The following is a 22,552-nucleotide window of genomic DNA, read 5'->3' on the forward strand; positions in this document are numbered from 1 at the left end:
TACACTATTATTTAAGGTTATGTGTAAAGGAAACGCATTAATGCTTAAAGGTACATTTATTCAACATATGCTAATAATAGTTAGAAAAATTACGTAACCATCACGGTATCGACGGTTTCTTTATCGACTGCCGTTTACAGAACGTAACCCCCGTCGATAAAGAGGGAGGTCATATATATATATATATATATATATATACTTCCATATTTTTAGTCCATATAACCCAGGTCGAGGGTTCGATTTCGTTGGTGAGGTCATTATATATATATATATATATATATATATATATATATATATATATATATATATATATATACTTCACTTCATTAATATATATATATATATATATATATATATATATATATACATACATACAGTGGGGTATGCTATAACGAACGGATCCTACTACGAATATTCCTATAACGAACGGTTTTACCTATAAAATTGAGAATGCTATAACGAACGGTTTTACCTATAAAATTGAGAATGCTATAACGAACGCAACTCCTACAACGAACGCAGATGAATACGGGATTATTTCGCCTGGCGCATGAATATTGTTGTACCGCGACCCACAACAAGAGCGTCAGGCGCCATCTTCTTCTCATTGTGTAGCCAGTGCACCACTGTTATTGTTGAAATTTCGTCTTTTAATGTGGAAATTCGCGTTATTTGTATAACTATTTTGTTGTACAAGTATACAATTGTAACAATGAATCGTCCAAAGCGAGTGAGAAAGCTAATAACCCTTGAAACTAAGAAAGAAATTATAAAGAAACGTGAGAATGGAAGAAGCATTGCGAAACTTAGTGATGAATATGGGATGGCTAAATCGACTATATGTACGATTTTGAAGAATAAAGGGGAGTTAAAAACCGTGCAAGTGGCTAAGGGAATCTTTAGACTTAGCAAAGCAAGGTGTAATGTGATTGAAGAGATGGAAAATTTACTCTTAGTGTGGATAAAGGAGAAAGAAATGGCAGGTGGTAACATTAGTGAAGCTATAATTTGTGAGAAGGCTAAACAATTGTTTGAGGACCTTAAAGCCAAGACTCCCAGTGGAAGTGATAGTGCTGTGCCAGTGTTTAGGGGTACCTGCATGCTGAATAACACTAAGGTAAGATAAAGTACCGTATTGTTTACATTTTCCACAGAATTTTTTCAGTGTTAAGTGGTTGTATTTGGGGGCCTGGAACGGATTAATCCTATAACGAACGAATGCTATAATGAACGAGGTTCTGGAACCAATTACGTTCGTTATAGCATACCCCACTGTATATATATATATATATATATATATATATATATATATATATATATATATATATATATATATATATATATATATATATATATATATATATATATATATATATATATATATATATATATATCCACTCCTTGACTTACGACAGGGTTAGGGACCCAAATCCAGGTCGTAAGTCGAAAATGTGAAGATAATACATAGAAAATCTAAAATGGGTCTCTTTTTCTTCTCAGCGCCACAAAACTCTCACTTTTAAGCATGCCAGCCATTTTAAAGGGAATTACAAACGAAAAGTTTTCAGTACACAGCGCAATCACTAACGTCGGGACTCGAAAATACGTAATTTGAAAAAATTTTGGTACGACTGGGGTGGTCGTAAGTCGAGGAGTAGCTGTACATACATACATATATGTATGAAGATAAACCTTTTTTATTGTTAGGTTACAGTGGCAGTTGCTGATGAAAATGGGAATGCAGGCTCTTTCTTAGTTGTTGGTGGATATAGTTTATCTGGTAGTGTTACAACTGATGGCCAGCCCACCCCAGGGGTCAGTTTCATTCTGCATACTCAGAGTGACAACACAGCAATGCCAGGTAACTTTTCTCTTGTTTTAAATTGTGCCTTCATGGGATATGGATTTTACCTGATAATATACTGGAAAAGTGAGTTTCTTAATTCTGTCTTTATGGTCATGTCTGTCACTATGCACTTAACCCATAAATGGTGGCACAAAAACGAGTGTAAGGAACATGAAATATCCATTGATGTTGGCCGCCATCTCTACAACTAACATCCACTGATAATTGCTGCTATTTTAAGGGTTAAGGATGAGGTACACATTAGTGGGGTGCCTGATGTACAAGTGTGAAAAACATTGAAAATATAAAGGTTGTTGCTGTTTAGATAGATACTGGAGATGGAATATTATGCTTACATAGTAGAAACAGTCAAGATCACAGATTAACACTTTAAAATGATAAAATTTCCATCTCTTTCACCTATGAATTGACCTGCATCATTTTCTACATAAAATACTGTTGTTCGCAATATATTCATAAAAGCCTTGTGCTGAGACCATTAGCCTGTACAGTATCTTGATTTTGATTCCTTCAGGGTGAAAAAGAAAAAACATGCTCTTACTTTAATCATATGTTTGAATGATACTGACATGGACAGATTTTTCAAAGGTGATACTGTGCATGAACAAAACTTTTTAAACACATAAACTGCTGCAATATTCATTGATGTGTAACCTAGGCAACTTTGGCCAGCATCAATAGACACCTTCATTTCTTGCCAAGGCATTTAAGTGCATTTAATGTTCTCACACTTTATTTTAAGACAGCTATCATTGGTAAACATCCTGTTTCTCACCAGAAGCCGTAGTGGTTGTTTGTAATTAAGTTGGGAAAGTATGAAAAAATTATTACAAGTACAATATCTGCCAAGGTCTAATCAGTAAGTAAATAAAGATAACCCAGTGACTACTTTGTGGTAACACTTCTGACTACGAACACCCAAATATCAGCCACCACTGATCACCAACATCCAAACTTCACATGGAAACAGCTGGGTCCTTGGCAATTATTGCCTGCTATCATCTAGTACAGTATATTCAGCTGTTAAAATTAACATTGAAAAGGTTCATAATACAGTGTAACCCCAAAAAATGTGTAAGTCAGCATCATGGTGATAACATCAGCACTGTCCAAGCTCTTCCTTGAACTAATATCAACACCCTTCAGACCCTACATTTCTCAAATTTGGATATAAATTTTTACAAATTAAGCTTCATTACCTTATTAAATGTTACACTGCATATTTGAATATTATTTAAAGTCCTGGAACCAATTTCACCACTCATTAATCCCTCCATTTCACAAATAATACAGAACTGGTCATAAAAAGTGATTTCAGGATGAATTTTCCATTTTTTACCAATCTTTCACTTTCCACTCACTCAGTATGCCCATACCACTTATGCAAACCCTGATTTGATCCCTGCCCTCCACTTATACACCTCTTTATTGATAATTTCTTATTTTCTATATCCTGTTTACTCCAGATATTGCTCTCTATCCTCTTGCACTAGAAGGCCATTTTTTTTTACGTAAATAAACTGTAAGGATATCATGTCAACAGTTTCCAGTATATCCCCATCTTTGCTTTCTTTGACATGGTTTTTCTCATAATACATTTCTCAATTCATCCATTAGATACTTTCTTTACTACAGTTACTGTGATTTTCTTTATTTTGTTTTTCATGGTAGCATGTAAACATGGAAGTCCTGAGGGCTACCAAAACACAATTGGAATGCCAGTTGTGTGCCATGTGGTGTCTGGCACTGGTGGTGTGTTCTCCTTTAGTGCTGTGCCACCTGGGGTATATGCATTAACTCCTTACTTCCATTCAACTACCACCAAATATGAAGTGACACCAAGCCAACTGGAGTTAACTGTTGGGCATGACGACTTGATTCTCCAACAGCCATTTAAGGTAATTTCTTGTTTTTTCATGAGCCAAATGTCACTCAGGATGTCTCCTATAATAGGGATATATTCCATGATAATGTGCTAGTATCTTTCTTTGTAGGTTTTAGTGATGCGCCACAGCACCATCATTACCATGTCCCCCAAAAATCAAATAGAGTTGGGTCTTCATTTATGCGGTCAATTGAACCCGCAGAGTACCACGTAAAACGAGAAATGCTTAAATTAAATAACAGAACATATGGGATTAATTGAAATAGAGACTGGGCCGACCCCAAAACTCCACTTTTTCTGACAATACCTACGTTGTAGTAAAAATATCATCTAAATTTTACCTCAGACTAAAGTTAGGATAATATAATTGACATTGCTGGATTCCTTGCAAGACCAGGAATATTTTGAATATAAACGTCATATATTTTGCACAAAAGATAAAATTTTGGCTCTTTCTAATCAAAATTCTTATATTAGATCTAAAATTTGTATGTCTAATGCAAATTCCATGATGTTTATATTTAAAATAATCACAATCTTATAAGAATTCCAGCAATGTAAATTATATTCTGGCCGGGTAATTTGTATGAATTTTATGAGCTAAAACAAATATCTTTAGTAAATAAACAAATTATACTTCACCCCAAATTTACCGCATAATTAAAGCATTTCATTCTGGCAAGGCACCGCATAAATGACCAAACGCGTAAACAAAAACCACGTAAATCCAGACTCATCTGTAAAGCATTCCCAAATACTGGACTGGAACACATCCTATTTCTCTTAGTCTTCCTTCCTCTAACTTCTTTCTTCCTCTTTGGTCTTTCTTCCTCTACATCTTGAGTCTTTCTTCCTCTTTTATATTGTATCTTTCTGTAGACAGGAAGGAGGGTGCAGACCCATTATCAGTTAGAGCAAGACCACACATAATCTTGACAAGAGTGTCAACAGTATTATTGTGTACTAAACCAACATGAGACAGAATCCACAGAAACTGTATTCCAATAGAGTTATCACAAGCTAATGCCTAGAGCTGTGTTATATGTTGGACTAAAGGGAGAAAATTTAATTTAGGAGAGGAGAAGACCTGGTGGGCAGACTGGGAATCACACACATGGTAATCACTTCATTTAATCTTCTGTGAAGGAGGAGATCAACAGTATCAAAGAGTTCTTGCAGTTCACTCTACTGTAGGTAGTGCTGTGCCATTTGAGAAGCTTGCAGCTGATCCAACCTCCTGCTGGTGTGTCATTATCAGGGAAGAAGAGAGAGAGAGAGTACACTTACATAAGTTCAGTGTATTGTTGGGCTTCTAACTTGTAGCATTCTCAGCCATGCTGAGTCTAGGAGGCAAGCAAGGCAGCCAATTGCAACCTTCTTTTGTACGGCTGGCCAATAGGAATGGTGTGTGTGGGTGGAGCACATAGACGAGGGGACACTACCAGGGCAGCATATATGCACATGTACAATATAGTATTTCCATGCAAACCTGGCCCATAAGCCACTCTCCTCTTCTATACTAATAGCTGATTGGTTCATAGAAAATTCTAACTAACTGTGTTCACAATTATTGGTAAGAAGACCTGTTATTATCAAAAATAATGTTAAATATATGGACTCTCAAAATGCAAATGATTTCAAGGCATTAGTACTTCAGAGAGGGTGTTAGAAAATTTTAATTATATATCATAAAAGGTTGATATAAATACGAGCTTATATGCGCGCAGTCCAGGGGAGGTAAAACGCTCAGGAGAACCAATCAGTTATTTGTAGGTATAGACGAGGGGTGTGGCTAACGGGCCAGGTTTGCATAGAAAGGGTATAGTACACCAAGTTTTGAGACAAAGCTGGTACCAGAAAATATTTCTCAATACACTGTACAGTGACCCCTCGGTTAACGAACTCAATCCGTTCCAGAAGGTCGTTCGTTAACCGAAACCATTGTTTCAATGGGTTTTTGGGTAATTGGTTCCAGATCAACGAAAATTTCCTAAATTCAACAGAAATGGTAGAAAAGTTCACTTACTTTGAGGTGTGTATGTAGAAGGCTCCTGGATGATGATGATGATGGGAATTAGAATGGGGGTGGAGGAGAAGGAAGAAGAGAAGGCATTGGGGTGGAAGAGAAGTCACCCCATGGCACCATTTCACCCATAAAATTTTAGTTCTCTTGGTGTATTTCGAGATTATTTTCTTTAAATCAACACTGCACTGCATTATATATTGTCAATATGTACAATATATTTCAAAATGACCAATAATTTGCTTGGAAACAGAAAAAAAGCATTTAGTTGGAGAGTCTCAAGCAAGATGTTACCTCCAGTGAAAACAGAGAGAGACTGACGCCTGTTTGCTGTGTTAAGAGGCTGGATGCCGCGCATTAAACTAGTCACTTTACCTTTAATTATGTTCAATAATTGTTAAAATGACTAAAAAATTGAATATTAAACTTTTAAAATTATTGAGTTGTATAAACTTCATGATATTTACTAAAATAGTAAGGAATTTAAGCCCTAGAACCGATTAATGTATTGGTGGACTGATACTAAAGCTGGTTGCCCGGCCAGTGCAAGCGAAAACATGTTGAGGTCAGTTCGTAAGAAATTCGTTAACCGAATTTTTGTTCGTTAACCGAGGCATTCGTTAAACGAGGGGTCACTGTACTGGAAAATAAGAGGTATTTCTGGTAAAATACTGGAACACATTTTCAGTAACGGCTATTGGAGATTTCCGGTATCAAGAACTGGGTTATTGAGAAAGAGTACTAGTTTATATGTATACAGTATATGCATGCGTGTATGTATCAATACATTTTCCTTCAACTGGATTACTTGGTTACCATCAAACCACAAGAATACTTATGTTGTCGTCTTGGCTGATCATATTATGCTTGAATAAACTGGACTGCTCTTTAATCTGGCTATTGGCTCTCAGTCACCAAGCAAGTACTGTACAGGATAATTGGTGCTCTCATGCTTAAATGAGATACAATGCAGCTGCTCATTGGTGCTCTCAGCAAAAGCATGGAATGATGACTGCTGATGGGTACTCTCACTCATTTGGTGGCTTTCTGTACACTTCATCATGCTAAAACCTACCTCATCCTAGCTAAGGTTTTCCATTTTCCCTGTCTTCTTGGTGTAATGCAAAGTATTTGTTGATTTATTTTAAGTTTCTATTCTGGTGTTATGCTGAAGTGTTAAGTCTCAGAACTTGTGACAAGCCAACTCTAAAATGTTAGAAAATTTTTGGACCTTTTTGTTTTATTTTACTCACACTTCTTGACCGGTGTAGGTTGAAGGATTCAGCATGAGTGGTCGAGTAACCAAGAATGAAGGTGGAGAGGCTGTGTCTGGAGCCAAAGTTTTGCTGGACAAGACACGTACAGCAACCACTGACATTGATGGATTTTATACCTTTGACAACATTCAATCAGGAAAGCACAAGATTAAAGTTTCAGCAGGTTAGTTATGCAGATACCTGTACTGAGATCTATTTTTATGTAGCAGTGGAACAAGAGCTGGGAGGAACTTCTTGGCATTGAAATTAAGAAATTGAAGAAGGTTGAAATTGTTAAGGTTAATGATTTTTCACATTCATAATAAATTGGATCTGAATGCCATTATTGAACCCACAAAGTTTGGAGTGAAATGCATCCCAAATGAATACTGTATGTGGCAAACTACATGTTACTTCCAAGTGAACCAAATGATTATTTATTCTAATTCTCATTATACAGTATTTAGTGTTTTCTGATTTTTCTGGATGGTGTCTAGGTTCATTATATGGTATCATTATGAACTAATTGAGTAAACTGGACTAATTTTATGAAAATTTTGAATAATTCAAAGTTTATTTTTTAATATTGCCCCCAAAATATTAGCAGAATAGATAAGGTCCTGTTTATCCAGACTACCCAGTTTAGTTAATTCCAGTTTAACAGGATTACTGTATATAGCACCCCATTGGCCTTGGAAGTTAGAAGTTAAATTTGATAAATCCTCTTGTTTTACCTATTTTATTGTTAATGACATCATGAAGTTGTAGGATAAATGGAATTAATAATACAGTACTTAAAATAAATTCCCTTAAACTAATACTGAAAGACGGACATAATTAGTCAGTTCATTGATTATGGTTTTTAAATAGAAGGTGATCTCAGAGATGCGAGTGTGTTTATTATGTCTTACACTAGAGGTATGTGACAAAAGAACAATACAGTACTAAAACAAATTGATTGACAAACTAGTTGGTAATTGAATTTCAATATCTTCTCAATACAGTAAAATCTCTCTGAAGGTGCAACTATTGATATGCAAGGTATTGTGTTGTGTTATATATTTTTACTGGTTTATTTTATGAATATAGATTTAGTTGTCTGAATAGCAGCAGTCATTTTCTAAGGGTCTTATAGTGTTGATCTGAACTTTTATTAACCTGTAAACTTGATTTTGAGATAATTGATCATCTACAGTACTTACATATCTGAATAAATTAAAATTAATAAAAACTGCCCAGCACCATAAATAAATATTACGGTCTCCAGGAGGTCCTCATTATCCAAGTCATCGATATCCGTGGTTTCGCGTTTGCGAGGCCAAATAATTGCTAAACTACACATAAAATGTCCCTGGAAGTCTCAACAGAGAATCATATAAATCTCCTGCTATATTGACACTCGTCCCCCTTACCCCTGCTGCACACTCGCTCTCAGTCATTTGCCCACTGTAAACAATACCTAATCTCATACGGTTTTCTATTATTTTCGTGTGTATTCTTGAAAAGTCAATGCTGCTGTTTTGGCCACGAATTCAAAGTGCAGTGCAAATGCTAAATTAAGTGTCGTCCCTAAAAGGAAGCATAGCAGCTATGGACTGGACGTGAAATTGGATGTTCTTCGTCGGAGGAAAATTAGTGAGTGTGTGTGTGATAAACATCTCACCTGCTCTTGCGATTCCTGAGTATAAATGATAAAAGGTACCCGTATAAAAAAAAATCATTTGTGTGTCATTTAAAATCTTATGGTCCCAATCAAACCCTATTCTCATTATTTATGGCCAGAAATTCCCCGCTTTAACACTTTGGCTGTGGGAGGTTACCCTAAGATGAATAAAATCATCTCGAATAAAATGGCAAGTGTGGGAAACGCAGCGAAAGGGTTAAGTGGATTCACTTTAATGGCAATTTTCTGATTCCTATTGGTCTCAGATAATGAGGACTCCCTGTACTCACCATGAGTTACTGTAGGTAAGTGTAGGTGATGCAGACAATTCTGTTTATAGCATGAGAGTTGCTTCCATGTGTCTGGCAAAATAAAACATGGTTCCAACCTTCAACCCCTTCACTATGGGATGCCACTTGTAATATATTTAGCTAATGCCAGATGATTTTATTTTGCTCAGAGGTGACCCCACACACAAGGGGTCAAGTTCAATAGATTTCTGTGTATGATTTAGATTGGTGAATATGTACTAAACACGCCCAATTTAGCACAATTATTGTAAAGAGTGTAACTATTCTATACACACTTGTCAAATAATGTTAATAGTTATAGCACAGTCAATTTGTAGCCCAAATACAGTGCAGTTAAATTATGCAATTTTCAATTACAGTAAGTTCTCGTTTCATTTCGGGGTTACGTTCTTGAAAACGCGACATTATACGAAACAACGATAAACGGATCAATTTTCCCCATAAGAAATAGATAAAATACGAGAGTTACGTTCCTCAGCCCCCCTTTGCCCCATGAAAAACATTACATATACAAAAAATCATTGCCATTTCTATAGAAAATAGTATAGCATAGATACAGTGGGGTCGGGATATATAGCGACTTTATTTAAAGATTTTTTTATATCGCAGCTACCAAAATTATCGACATTTTCCTATACAGCTACTCCCCGACTTACGACCTACTCGACTTATGACCACCCGGACATACGACCGCCTCTTTCGTACCAAAATTGTATCAAATTACGTATTTTCGAGTCCTAACGTCAGTGATTGTGCTGTGTACTGACAAAATTTTTGTTTGTAATTCACTTTAAAATGGCTGGCAAGCTTAAAAGTGAGAGTTTTGTGGTGCTGAGAAGAAAAAGAGACACCCATTTTAGATTTGCTATGTATTATTTAAGCATTTTCGACTTATGACCTGGATTTGGGTCCCTAACCCCATTGTAAGTCGGGGAGCAGCTGTATATAGCGATAATTTTTTTATTTCGCTAGGGGAATCGGGCAGGAAATTATCGAAATTTTCCAATACAGTGGTCCCTCGGTTAACGAATTACCTTCCATAAGAATCTTCAATTCGGTTTACGAAAAGAAAAATTATTAACGAAATCCATACAAAAATCACATTTTGTTTTGAACATCAGCTGATAAGCTGAGGAGATACTCAGCCAATTCAGTGATCTCTTCTATGTTTACATTCAAATTAATCACTCTTATAAGAATTCCTGCAATGCAAATTAAATTCAGCCCGGTCACTTCTATTAAATTTTATAAGCAAAAAAAAAAAGAAACTCAATCTAAAGGACATAAATTAACAATTAAGTAAATACTTCACACCACAGGCGCCAACTGTCAAACATGTCACTGTCACCCCTCCCTCCCTACCCCCCCACCCCCCACCTTCCTGAGAAACGTTTGGGGAAAAAGACTAGGTTTACAGGTTTAAAAATAAATAATACCTCAGACTAAAGTTAGGATAATATAATTTGCATTGCTGAAATCCTTACAAGACAGGGAATAATTTGAATATAAACGTCATGTGTTTTGCACAAGAGATAAAATTAATCACCTGTATCACATTACAGTAGTGATTTAAGAGTTCTAGTGTATATGTATGATATATATAGTGATTTAAGGGTGATTTAGGGGAATTTTAGGAGTGTTTCTGACTTTATGCATTTTGGGCTTTACTTTGTATATACAGTCTGCGCGGAATGTTAGTTCGTGTGCTGAAAAAATATTGATATTTACGATTATGTTATATAAATAAAGTCAAGTAACACTTACCACTTCAATTAATACTTTGTAGTGTTTCCTCTGCGCTTCAGATAGTCTTTTAGCCTTCGAGGAACACTGTCAGCAAGGTTTTGCAAGAGGTCAGGTGGCAAGTTAGCCCAGGTATCCTTGATGGCTGCCTCTAGCTTCGGGATTGATGATGTGTCAGCGTCGTGTAGACGACGCTTAACAAATTTTCTATTGGGTTAAAATCTGGGCTACTGCCAGGCCAGTCATTAAAGAAAGGTACCTCACAGTCTTTGAGCCACTGTATGACACTTTTAGCAGTGTGGCATGGGGCACCGTCCTGCATGAAAAGGCTTGCCTTAGCTTTATCAAATGATTCAGGTAAGAAATCACTGAGCAGTTCAAGATAGTTGTACTGATTCATCATCTGGTTCTTAGGGAGGATTACTAGTTCACCAACACCATAATACGTAAAGGAAGCCCAAACCATAAGCGAGGCAGGGTGCTTAACAGTCTTCACTGTGTACTGTGGGAGGTGCGCGTCTGAGTGGGGGGGGGCGGTACACCCTCCCTCCATTACTCCCAGTCACAGAAAACGTAGCCTCATCCGACCATAATACACTCCTCCATGTCTCTAAATCCCACACTTCATATTTCTTGCAAAATTTCACTCTATTTTCCTTCTGTCTCTTTGTCAACAGAGGTTTACGGCGGGCACGAAAGCTCTTAAATCCCAGGTCATCGTGCAGGGCTTGTTGAACACAACGTAACGAGACGTGACTCAAAAGACGGGGGTTTCTCTCTTTCACTTCACGTGCTGTGAGTGAGGGATTGGACCGAACTTGTCGAGAAATAACCTTAAGTGTCCGTGGAGACAATAATTTAGGCCTACCAGACTTAGGTAATGGAGCTGGTAACTCGTCCTCTCCAAGGTCACGGAAACGTTTGACAAGATTTTGAACAACTCGTAATGCCACACCAGTCTGAGCCGATATTTCTCTCAGTACATGGTTCGCTTTGTACAATGCAATCACTGCTGCAATATCGTCTCTTGTAGTAACCCTCCTGGACATCTTTGATGGCCATTATGTCGGGTTAATGCACCTTAAACTAGACAAAACATGGCCACATGGCACGGGAACCCGCACAATAAATATTCCTCTCACAGCTGCCAGAGACGCACTGACTACAAGCCGTGATGTGTTCTCAGTTGCCAAATGTCAGCACTTGCCAACAAACCAAGCGTTTTGACATCTCGCATCCCAGGACAGGCTTCACAACATATTATCTTATTTTTGCGAGAACTTAGTTCGTCGGCCCTATCGTGACTTAACATTCCACGCAGACTGTACTTTTCTGTGAGCTGGAACCAATTACCCAATATCCCATTGAAACAATGGTTTTGGTTAACAAAATTTTCGGTTAACGAACGACCTTCTGGAACGAATTGTGTTCGTTAACCGAGGGACCACTGTATATAGCGATAAATTTATTTACTGTACTGCTTCTAGTACAAGTTGTTTTAGTTGTACTGAGAGTAGTACCACTTCCAGCACACCTTAATCTTGTCAGCGTTGGTCCGGATAGTACGCACCGTTGTGGGAGTTAGACCAAGCACAGCGGCTATGTCCACAGCGCGTTCCTCTTTTTCAAATTGGGTTAATACATCCATTTTCGTAGCAAGTGTAATGGTCTTACGTTGCCTCTTCACTACACTAACATCATTAGCACTTGATGGGTGCTTGGAAACCATTTTGAATGGTTTATAGTACAGTTTTAGAGCAAAAGCACTTAAGCACACACGAATGATGTGAAGTCTTAACAGACTGGTTTGGCGTCGCTTGAGAACGCTGTGACGTTCTGCGAGTGAGGGCAGCGCGCCGAGCCGAGAGAGTGTAGCGCAGCCAGACAAGAGCGGGTGATGCGCTGTAGAAAGTAGTCCGTGACCACGCAAAACGACGTAGTATCGGATCCCCGGGACGTTAAACAAATTTTTGGTCTCTTTAAAGTTTAGCGACGTAGTACCAAAACAATGTTAAGCGGGACGACGTTATACGAGGATGCACTGTACAATAACCCACCGATACATTTACAACTGTATAATAGTCTATTGTTCTAAGTGTTTTAGTATTGTACTGTAGTATTGAAGAAAAAAATTTTGCCCTTTGGCACAGTTATCATGAGAACTGAGCACTTTTTTTTTCAACATCAGTTATGAGATACAGTAGACCCTTGATATTCATGGGGGTTAGGTTCCTGAAAACCCAAGAGAATGCAGTAACCACGAATATAGAAACCATAGTTCAGTAGGGAAAAGGGGGTTAGGTTCCTGGTATGACTGAACTTAGGGGATGGGGAGATTGTAAATGTTTAGAACAATGACTACCACAAACACTGTAAAGGCAGTCAGGGGGTTGTAAACCTTATAGTAGAAGCAAAATTCATGAATCCAGAAACTGCAAATATCAAGCGTTACTGTACTGTGCTGTGCTGTACTGTACTGTACTGTACTGTACTAAACATGGGTGGAATGTGTGAACTTTTATCATGCAGAACTCCATCATGACTGCAAAACATCACATAGCTGCAATTTATTTATTTATTTAATTTTTTTTAAATGATAAATTCTTCCATAGATAAGTTTGAATTTGAAGAAGCAGTATTGAGCATCAACCCACAGCAGCCAGTCGTAGATGATATCTCCCCAGCACGTTATGAAGTTTGCTTCTCTGTGACTGTAGAGAAAACAGCTTCACACACTGGACCTTGGTGGGTTATTCTGTGTTTTGTAAATTTGTCCTAGCTCAGTGGTAGAGTGTGCCATACCGCAGTGGTAGAGTGTGTCATACCACAGTGGTAGAGAGTTTACCTTAGACATAAATACAGTAGTACCGGAGTTGATCCCTGAATGGAGTACAGTATACTGTGCTTGGATTCATCCCTGTACATACAGTAACCTTTACACATTCAATATGCCATAGCTCTGCCCGAGTCTCTTGTTTTCACCCCAAATGCACATTAATTTTGAAGTTTATGCTATGTGTTGTAGACTTATAAGAAACAAGAGTGTAAGTTTGTTAAACTCAAAAAAAAAAATTTTTAAACCAGTTTTTGTGATATAGTCCAGACTGCAACGTCTAGCTTTATACCTAGGTATGTAAATGCGTAGCATTAACTCGCCAGGCCAACATACAGACAATTGAAATATCTAATAATTACTTAAATACATAATATTAGGAGGACACGTCGGTACCTAGCATTTAATTGCAATTCTCAAAACCCCCTCCAGCACCCTCCACCACACGCATTGCTACCGTCATCTTCTTGCCTGGTGGATCAGCTGTAAACATGCACAAGGAAAGCTCCGCTAATTTGTGTTTTAATACCTGAAATATTAAGTGTCACAAGGATTTTATTTTTGGTATTTATACATCTTAGCACGGTGAGGAAATCGAGTGACTTTTATTTTGATTCTGTCTCTCAGATATTGTGTTTGGGGCAATTTTTTATACGGTCTGGTCAAGAATGGCAACCGCGGCTTGTCTTCTATCTAGGAAGACAGTCGATCTTTAGTGACTAATATGTGAGTATAGCTGGTTCACTCACATACATACAGGTAACAAACATTATTACTAGTGATGATAACATTTACAGTCTCAATAATTTACCTGGGACAATTATATTTATTTCTGATAATCCATCTACAATAAATCACACAAGAATCATTAGCCCATACAGTTAGGATGAGTACCCCAGGCTTACACCCCTGGTATTCAAAGCAAATGCTGGGTGGCTACACTCTGGAGCTGCGGCCGGGCTAGGTGCTCAAGAGCAAATCTGCGAACCTGCACTCTCGCTCCCTGGAGTGTCCCACACTCAGATATTAATCCAGCTATAATAAAGACATCCTGCCCCGGGCATCTTGCCTGCAGGTGGCTACCGATGCTTGGCAGCAGCAACAACACATATGGTGCCTGTTAGGCGAGGAAGGAGTGTCAAGAAGTTGCGAAATCAAAACACAAAATGTCACAAAGCACATCTGGCAAGGGAACGAATGGATCATTCAACACAGAAGGCGCTCATTTACATTAAGATATTCAACTACATTAAAACATGAACTAATATATTCAGCAAAGTTCAACCGAGTTAAATTCACTTAATATGGCAGTATACGGCACTGTGCACATACCTATTAGGCGAGGAAGGAGTGTCAAGAAGTGAGTTCCTCTCTCCTGCACTCACTTATATATGCATTGATGCCATATATTGGACTCAGTGACGGTACACATTGGGTTATGAGAATCAGTGTCATAGTTCACATCAATTTCTTAAGGTTAACACTTACAATCTAATCAGTGTTTGAGTTTGCAATGCAATGATTAAATTAATATAACTACTGTATTGAGATTAGCAATCAAATTTCGGGCTGACTCAACTAGGAGACAAACAAGGCCCTTTGATGCCCAGCTGTTACACGTCAGAGCAGTGGGCAGTTGACAGGTTTCTCTCAAATGATTAATGACTTTTTTAAATACAAAACTGACAATAATTTCAATACAGTCATTGCATTCTCTGATGACTGTGAATCAAAGCAATATGATCAGTGGTGAGTAGGCATCTCGTAACATCTCGCAAGGCAGAAAATGGATTCTCACCTCTATTGCAAACTCTAACACTTAACTTCTTGATAATTTCACTACAAATAAGTATAGTTGGAGTTTTCAGCATCACTCACAATGGATTTTGAATGTTTCAGCTATCGGCAGGTATATACGTTTATCCTACAGTAATACATACGCATTCATTAGTAATTTTAAATATACAATCACAAACATAAGATTTCTTGAGGTACTAAAGCAGACGATAGAGAAAACGGACATCTCAGTGGGGGCAATTGAGCGTAATATTTATCATCTGATTTTACGCTAACTAACACGTATGACTGGTTAATACAGCAGTCTTTCAACAGAGGTTGCGTCGGTAACAGGAATGGTTTTTCCATTTTGGTTAACATTGGGTAGAGTGATCCAGACCCAAATGGCACCCTTAGAGATACATCTGCTGGCTCACAAGGCTAGTGGAGGAACTTAGGTGGTTGATAGGTCTGATCCACTGTTCCAGCATTTCTGCTTATGGGAGGGGTTCTCTCAGTGTGAGATATAGCTGAGCGGGAGGGGATAGGCCAGGACGGGAGCGCTCAGTGACACAATCTGCGTCAACAGACCACAGGAGGGTTAAGTGCATATAGTACACTCCACTTCCTCATATGATTACTGTCCTATATCTCTAATGATACAGCTGAGTTTGAATTGCACAGCATTTCTTAGAATGTCTTGTTAAGCTGTTATCTATCTCTCATAGGTAGTTCTTTAAATCTTTTAATACCTGTTATATTGCATAAAAATCTTTTTCCATTTTAATTGATTGTATTTTTTGGCAGAGGTTACAGGTTGTTTGTAATTATTCATCTTGATAAAATATTAACCAAATAAAACAACAGTGCTTTGTATTGTAAAAGTTTCTTTATTGTGATTGTTAAGTAAAAGTACACTATTTCCTCTTAATAATTAGTGATATGACTGGTTCAGAGGGCCAAATAGTCCTTTTTCTACCATTTATCAGCCAAGGCACCCAGGGGAACTCATTGTAGCTATTAATTGGTCGATTGCATAGGAGAGCTTATTCTTACCTCTAATTGGCCCTCTCACTGAGTGTGACTATATTGCTATGTTTGGATGGTATTTTTTACACCAACTTTTATGACACAATAATAGGTGTTCTGGGCAGATACCAAAAACATAAATATTATTGAAGGATGCAGATACTGTAGTATGAAAGGTTTAACGTCTGGAGTCATTGATACCACCTTTAGTAAAAAACAAGTGATCGCAGGCACCTTTGTGCCCAGTGAAAGCTTGAACGCTCGTGCTTGGAAAGCATATAGCGAATGAGGGTGCGCCAAGTCCGTAGACTTGCATCTTTTTCCATCGTAAATAAAATGGTTAACTAATGCCTTCCTAAAGAAACCATTGACATGAGACCAGGTTTGTTCCACTCTACGAATTTTTTGCGATTTTTCCACCAAGTTTGATGAAAAAGATTGTGCCGTTTCGGCTGCCCAGAACAGACAGACAGACAGACAGACACACACATGCCTAGTCCTATTGTATATTAGATCACTCAGTTTTAACTAGACTACGTTAAGTTTTTTGATGATTTACTGTACAGTATACAGTATGTATCGGTTTCAAATTTACACAATTTTCAGTGTACTGAAACTTTCTGAAATTAAAAGATTTGAGTGTGTGTGTGTGTGTGCATATACAGAGGGTATGCATGCAAATGTACAGTTTTTTATAAAGAAGAATGACTGGCAGTAACCCCCCCCCCCCGGGTGATAAATTGAGAAAAAATAAACTTTTCCAAAAATAATAATAAAATAAAAATAGGCGGACATTCTGGAACGTCACCCGGGGCCTAAAGGTTAAGAAAATCTGCATTTTGTACGATTGAAGATTAATATAAAATTAGTTCCCAGGAGTATGAGCTTTGTTGTATGTTTTTCAGGATAATTCAAGTTCATAGTGATTCTGGAGCTCATCTGGAGGTGCAGACAGATGTGGAGGGTCAGGGATGCACCCACCTTGCTGCAGGTTCCTATACTGCTGCTGTTAAACTCTCTTCAGCTGCTGATGAGGCAGGCATGAGGTATATTTTGAAAATGATCCAATGGCTTCATTTACATTTAAAGTTTTGTTTAGTCTTTACAAACAACAAATATAAACATCATTCAGTAGTACATCACATTACTTGTCTAACAGAAATTCTGGTACAGTATAACTAAACTTTTGCCAACTGGGTCAAGAGATGCACGAATCTAAATGTGGAGGAAAGGAGAGCTAAGAGTAGGCAAAGAATGATTAGGTTGTAAGAAATGGCATGACATAGTGTGTTTTACAACCATAGTCTTGAAACTATAGAATGGTCTTGTCTTTCCCTCACCCTGCACAAAGTGCAGGCAGCTACCTAATTAAAAGCAACTCCTTTCCCCTTCATGCATCAAGACTGTCAGATACTAGAAGACAGGCATGGGAAATGCCGTCCCTCAGTTTAAAAGTACAGCCCTTAGAATTTCAATGCAAGGAGAAACACCTCCCTCAAATCTAACCATAAGAAAAGAGATCAGGTGATGGTAATGGTGAAGTTCCTTAATTTTACAATTCATAAGGATAATAGATACCAAAGGTTTCAGAGATGGGAACCAATTTCCACAACCATAATGATAACCCTCTCCCTGCCTGGAAATGTGTGTACTCGTGCTGTGTTGCTTAAGACTCGTTAGCTCCCAATGTTGCAGGTCTCTCTAATTCCTTAAAGTACTTCAGTTACTTTCAGAGGAGAAGTAATCTTTAGTTAACTCCCCAGGGCTTCCTTGGGTTCTAAACCACAAGCTTTGCAGACATATTCATGAGTTGTTCCATCCGGGCTTGGTTATAAAGTGAGTTATCAGGATCCATCAAACCTCTTCTTTTTTTTTTTGCCAGGTATTGGTGTCATCTAGCTACAATTTAATGTAAGTTAACTACTGTATTCAGTTGACTATAACTTTTTCTTCCAAAACAGCGGGTTGGCTTCAGTGTTTATTATTTTAGTTTTCTTTTCTTTTCAGATTTGGTCCCCTTGAACATGTGTTCAGTGTTGAGTCAGATCCTATTGGTCAGTTGTCTTTTTCACAGTTCTTAGGTGAGATATCTGGCAAGATAACATGTTTGGAGAAGTGTCCCGATTTGACTGTGATTCTCAGATTTGCCCGGGGAGGTTCTGGTGCACCTCGAAGCACTGTTGCTGTCAATGGAAAGTTTTCCTTAACTGATGTTGTGCCTGGCTCTTACCAGTTAAGCGTCCAGAAAGATGAATGGTGTTGGAAACTTAAGACAATACCCGTAATTGTGAATACACAAAATGTTGAAGTATCACTAGAGCAGGTAGGCTACCAACTGACACTTGCTTCCTCTCATGAAACCACTCTAAGTTATACTACCAGTACTGGAGCCTCTGGGACAGTGGTTGCTCAGAAAGGCAGCACATTAGTGTGTATGTCTGCCTCTGGTATATACACCCTCACACCTGTTGGTTGTCATAAGTTTGGATCAGCACAGATTCAATGGGACACAGCTTCACCAAGTCTTGTAACTTTATCAGCCACCAAGCACCAACTGACTGGGGCTGTTAGAGCTACAGAAGTGGCACCCTTCACTGTTGGAGTGAAATCTGGTAGTCAGATTAATATTTTGGGACCTCTCAATCCATCCCCAGAAGACCCACACCTCTATGTATTTGAGCATTGGGTGCGTGAAGGTGAAACCATTACTTTGACTCCAGGCTCCCCCACCAATTTGTATCAGTATGAACCAACATCTCATACTATCACAATGCCAGCAGACTGTGTGCTTGACACAGTTACTTTTCAGGCAGAACGTGCTCTTTTCATTCATGGACGAGTAACACCTCCCATAGGTGGTGTGACTATCAATGTTGAAGGTAATGGAAATATTCACACATACACTACCGATGCATCAGGGAAGTACACAGCTGGTCCTCTTGACAATTCTGTTCAGTACACTGTTACAGCTGAAAAGAAAGGCTATGTGATGAATGCCCTGAGTGAGAAAGGACATTTTGAAGCTTACAAACTAGCAGAAGTCGTTGTATTAGTGAAGGATGAGAATGGAGCATCTTTGCCTGGAGTTCTTGTATCGATGTCTGGCGGAAAAAGCTATCGACAAAATAGTCTGACGGAGAATGATGGCACAATTGGTTTCCTTTCACTGACGCCTGGTGACTACTTCCTCCGACCCATGATGAAGGAATACATGTTTGATCCACCTTCTAAGATGGTTACTGTGGATGAGGGAGCTACAATTATGATGAGTATCAGGTGAGAATTTTCTTGTACAGTACTGTGTTTCAAATAATTTTCCCAACCCAGAGCCTGTGTTTTGGCACATTCTTTATTCTATTTTATGTATAGCTCAACAGTATTATAAAATGATGTGTTCTAGCTGCCTTCTATCAAGTGAGACAGGATTAGCATGCATAAGGGAAGTACAGGTAAATGATATGGATCTGCTTTAAGTTTGTATTGTGGAAAAGAGTACTGTCCTATTGCTTTTCCTAATTATTATGGGTTGATTTTTTGAATTGGTAGAAGACTAAACACGCTTGAAAATTAGGTAGAAGTATGTTAAGTAATGACCCAGGGCCAAGGAGTGGGGGCTATGACTGCCTCATACACTATCAATGATAGCATTGATGGCCAGAAGGTGAGACAGATTAAGTTGCTGTGCTACTGAAGAATGGCATATAAAGACACTGAGTTATTATACTGTATTAGCTAATTTGTTGTAGCAAATTAAAGTCAATTTGGGGGAAACTTGAGCTGATTTTTCATACAGGAACACTTATTGATCATTATTTTTCAAAATTCACTTGTTCACCAAATGGTCAGTCCCAAAGGTGTGTGAACTAGAGAATTTTTACTGCACAACACTTATATATTGCCTAATGAAATATATTTTTAAAAAGTTTTTAAGATACAGTAGTTAGTTGACACTTCATGGTGGACCAGTTTTGAAGGTGTTCTGTCACAGATGCTTATGTTGTTACTGACTTGATGGAGAGCTTCTGGTTTAAGTCATCACACCATCTTTCAGTTATATGAGGTCACTGCCAGATGCCGATATGAGGAACTTCATGTCATTTTCCAGGGGACCCTTAATATATTTATTTAGTTTTTAACCCTTAAGCCCCGGGTTAGGGTGCTGGTGGTAGTACCCCCCCACCCGGGGTTAAATCGAGAAAAATCTAATTTTCAAAAAATAATTTTAACCTTTTAAAATGATAAAACAATACAAAATAAGGAAGAAAAACTATATATTGACCCTCGAGAAACTTCTCTGGCCGCTCAGAGGGAGGGAGGGGGGGGGAGAGATAAGGAGACAGTGTTGGTTTGACAGCTGATGCTCGTGGTCCCTCGGCACTTAGCAACTATTTTTAGCTCACCTTTGAGTCCGAAGTGGCCAATAATGTATGTATTTACTGATCTTAATACTTATTTGCTATAAATAATTCATTTAGAATATTTTATTTGCGTAATTTTTCATAAAAAAGTGCTTGGCAACACTCACCAGTCGGTCGCCAGTCTGCCTGGCTGTCTTTGTGTTTGGTAGAGCAAGTAATGCATAAAATAATAATAATTCCACAAATAAAATCATTTATAACATAATCATAGCATTGTTTTACAGTAATACTACCCTACAATACAAATACAGTACACAACTTTTATCAATATTACTTTGATACAACATGATAAAATCGACAAACAATGAAAATTAAACAAACAAAAGTAGGTAATTATGTTCAGGAAGCTTCCCTGTGGCCAAGTGTGTGGTGTGAGAGGCAAATAGTCACACTTGAACCTGATAACCCACGCTGGGCATTTAAACAATGGCGGGAATAGGCGCGCGTTCTGGAACGTCACCCGGGGCCTAAGGGTTAAGAACAAATGATGGGCACACCTTACTTAACCAAAATTACCATATGATTGTTAGGTTAAGTGTAGTTGGTTTGTGTATAAAAATTAATGAACATATTTGAGGTACTTTGCTTACATTGTATTTCTTGCATGCCAGAGAGCCTTTCTTCTACGAACAAATATTAACATGTGTGAGTTAAAAGTTTCAGACATGTAAAGATATACAGTATTTGTATGTTTTTGATGTCACACGTACACTTTTCGGTAAAAGGACTAATATGTGGAAAACAATAAAAGTAAGTACATACAGTGATCCCTCGGTTAACGAAATTTCGGTTAATGAATTACTTTCCATAAGAATCTTCAACTTGATTACCGAACAAAAATTTGGTTAACGAAATCCTTACAAAATCGTGTCAACATGTTTTCGCCTGCTCACCAGTTGGAGTATTAGTCCGCCAATACTGTACAGTAATCAGTTTTAGGGCTTAAATTCGTTACCATTTGAGTAAATATCAAGAAGGTTGTACTATTCAACAATTGTAAAAGTTTTATATTAAATTTTTTAGTCATTTTAACAATTATTTGACATAATTGAAGTACAGGGAACTAGTTTTTAGCACGCTAAACAGCCACTTGACTCGCCCAGAATGGCATCAGTTTGTGTCTCTGCTCAGTGGAGGTAGCATCTTGCTTGAGACTCTCTTGAACATAAACTATTTTACATTTTTACAATACAATTATTGGTCATTCTGAAATTTATTTTACATATTGACAAAATATAGTGCAGTGCAGTGTTGATTTAAAGAGAATAATCTTGAATTACATCAAGTGAACTTAAAATTTTATGGGTGAAATGGCGGCATGAAGCATGGGGTGACTTCTCTTCCACCCCCACTGCCTTCTCTTCTCCCTTCTCCTCCACCCCCACTTCTAATTCCCATCATCATCATCATCAACCAGGAGCCTTCTACATGCACACCTCAAAGTAAGTGTACTTTACTGCATTTATTTTTAGTTTTTATGTAATTTTCGGTGAGCTGGAACCATTTACCCAAAATCCCATTGAAACACTGGTTTCAGTTAATGAACGACCTTCTGGAACGAATTGTGTTCGTTAACCGAGGGACCACTGTACTGAAGATGTAAATTGCTGCAGATTTCACTTTATAAATTTTAGGCTACTTGTACATTTTCATTCTGATACATACATTGGTTAAGGTGATGGATGTATGACATGATTTAGGCTTGTTATAATTAATATATGAGTGAATACTGTGTGTCACTTCTGTTT

At 37.9% G+C, this 22,552-nt stretch overlaps 1 protein-coding gene across 1 annotated transcript in view; it reads left to right on the forward strand.

Annotated features, from left to right (window-relative positions):
* Positions 1–22,552, forward strand: part of LOC121879508 (nodal modulator 1-like) — a 44,143-nt gene that overhangs the window by 16,351 nt on the left and 5,240 nt on the right. Inside the window, exons 5-10 of the mRNA XM_042386166.1 lie at positions 1,708–1,861; positions 3,539–3,765; positions 7,047–7,215; positions 13,361–13,493; positions 17,292–17,432; positions 18,394–19,662. Coding sequence (XP_042242100.1) covers positions 1,708–1,861; positions 3,539–3,765; positions 7,047–7,215; positions 13,361–13,493; positions 17,292–17,432; positions 18,394–19,662 — 2,093 coding nt within the window. The remainder of the gene's footprint in view (positions 1–1,707; positions 1,862–3,538; positions 3,766–7,046; positions 7,216–13,360; positions 13,494–17,291; positions 17,433–18,393; positions 19,663–22,552) is intronic.

The sequence above is a fragment of the Homarus americanus genome, unplaced genomic scaffold (assembly GCF_018991925.1).
Source record: "Homarus americanus isolate GMGI-L3 unplaced genomic scaffold, GMGI_Hamer_2.0 scaffold32340, whole genome shotgun sequence".
In the NCBI taxonomy this organism is placed as follows: Eukaryota; Metazoa; Arthropoda; class Malacostraca; order Decapoda; family Nephropidae; genus Homarus; species Homarus americanus.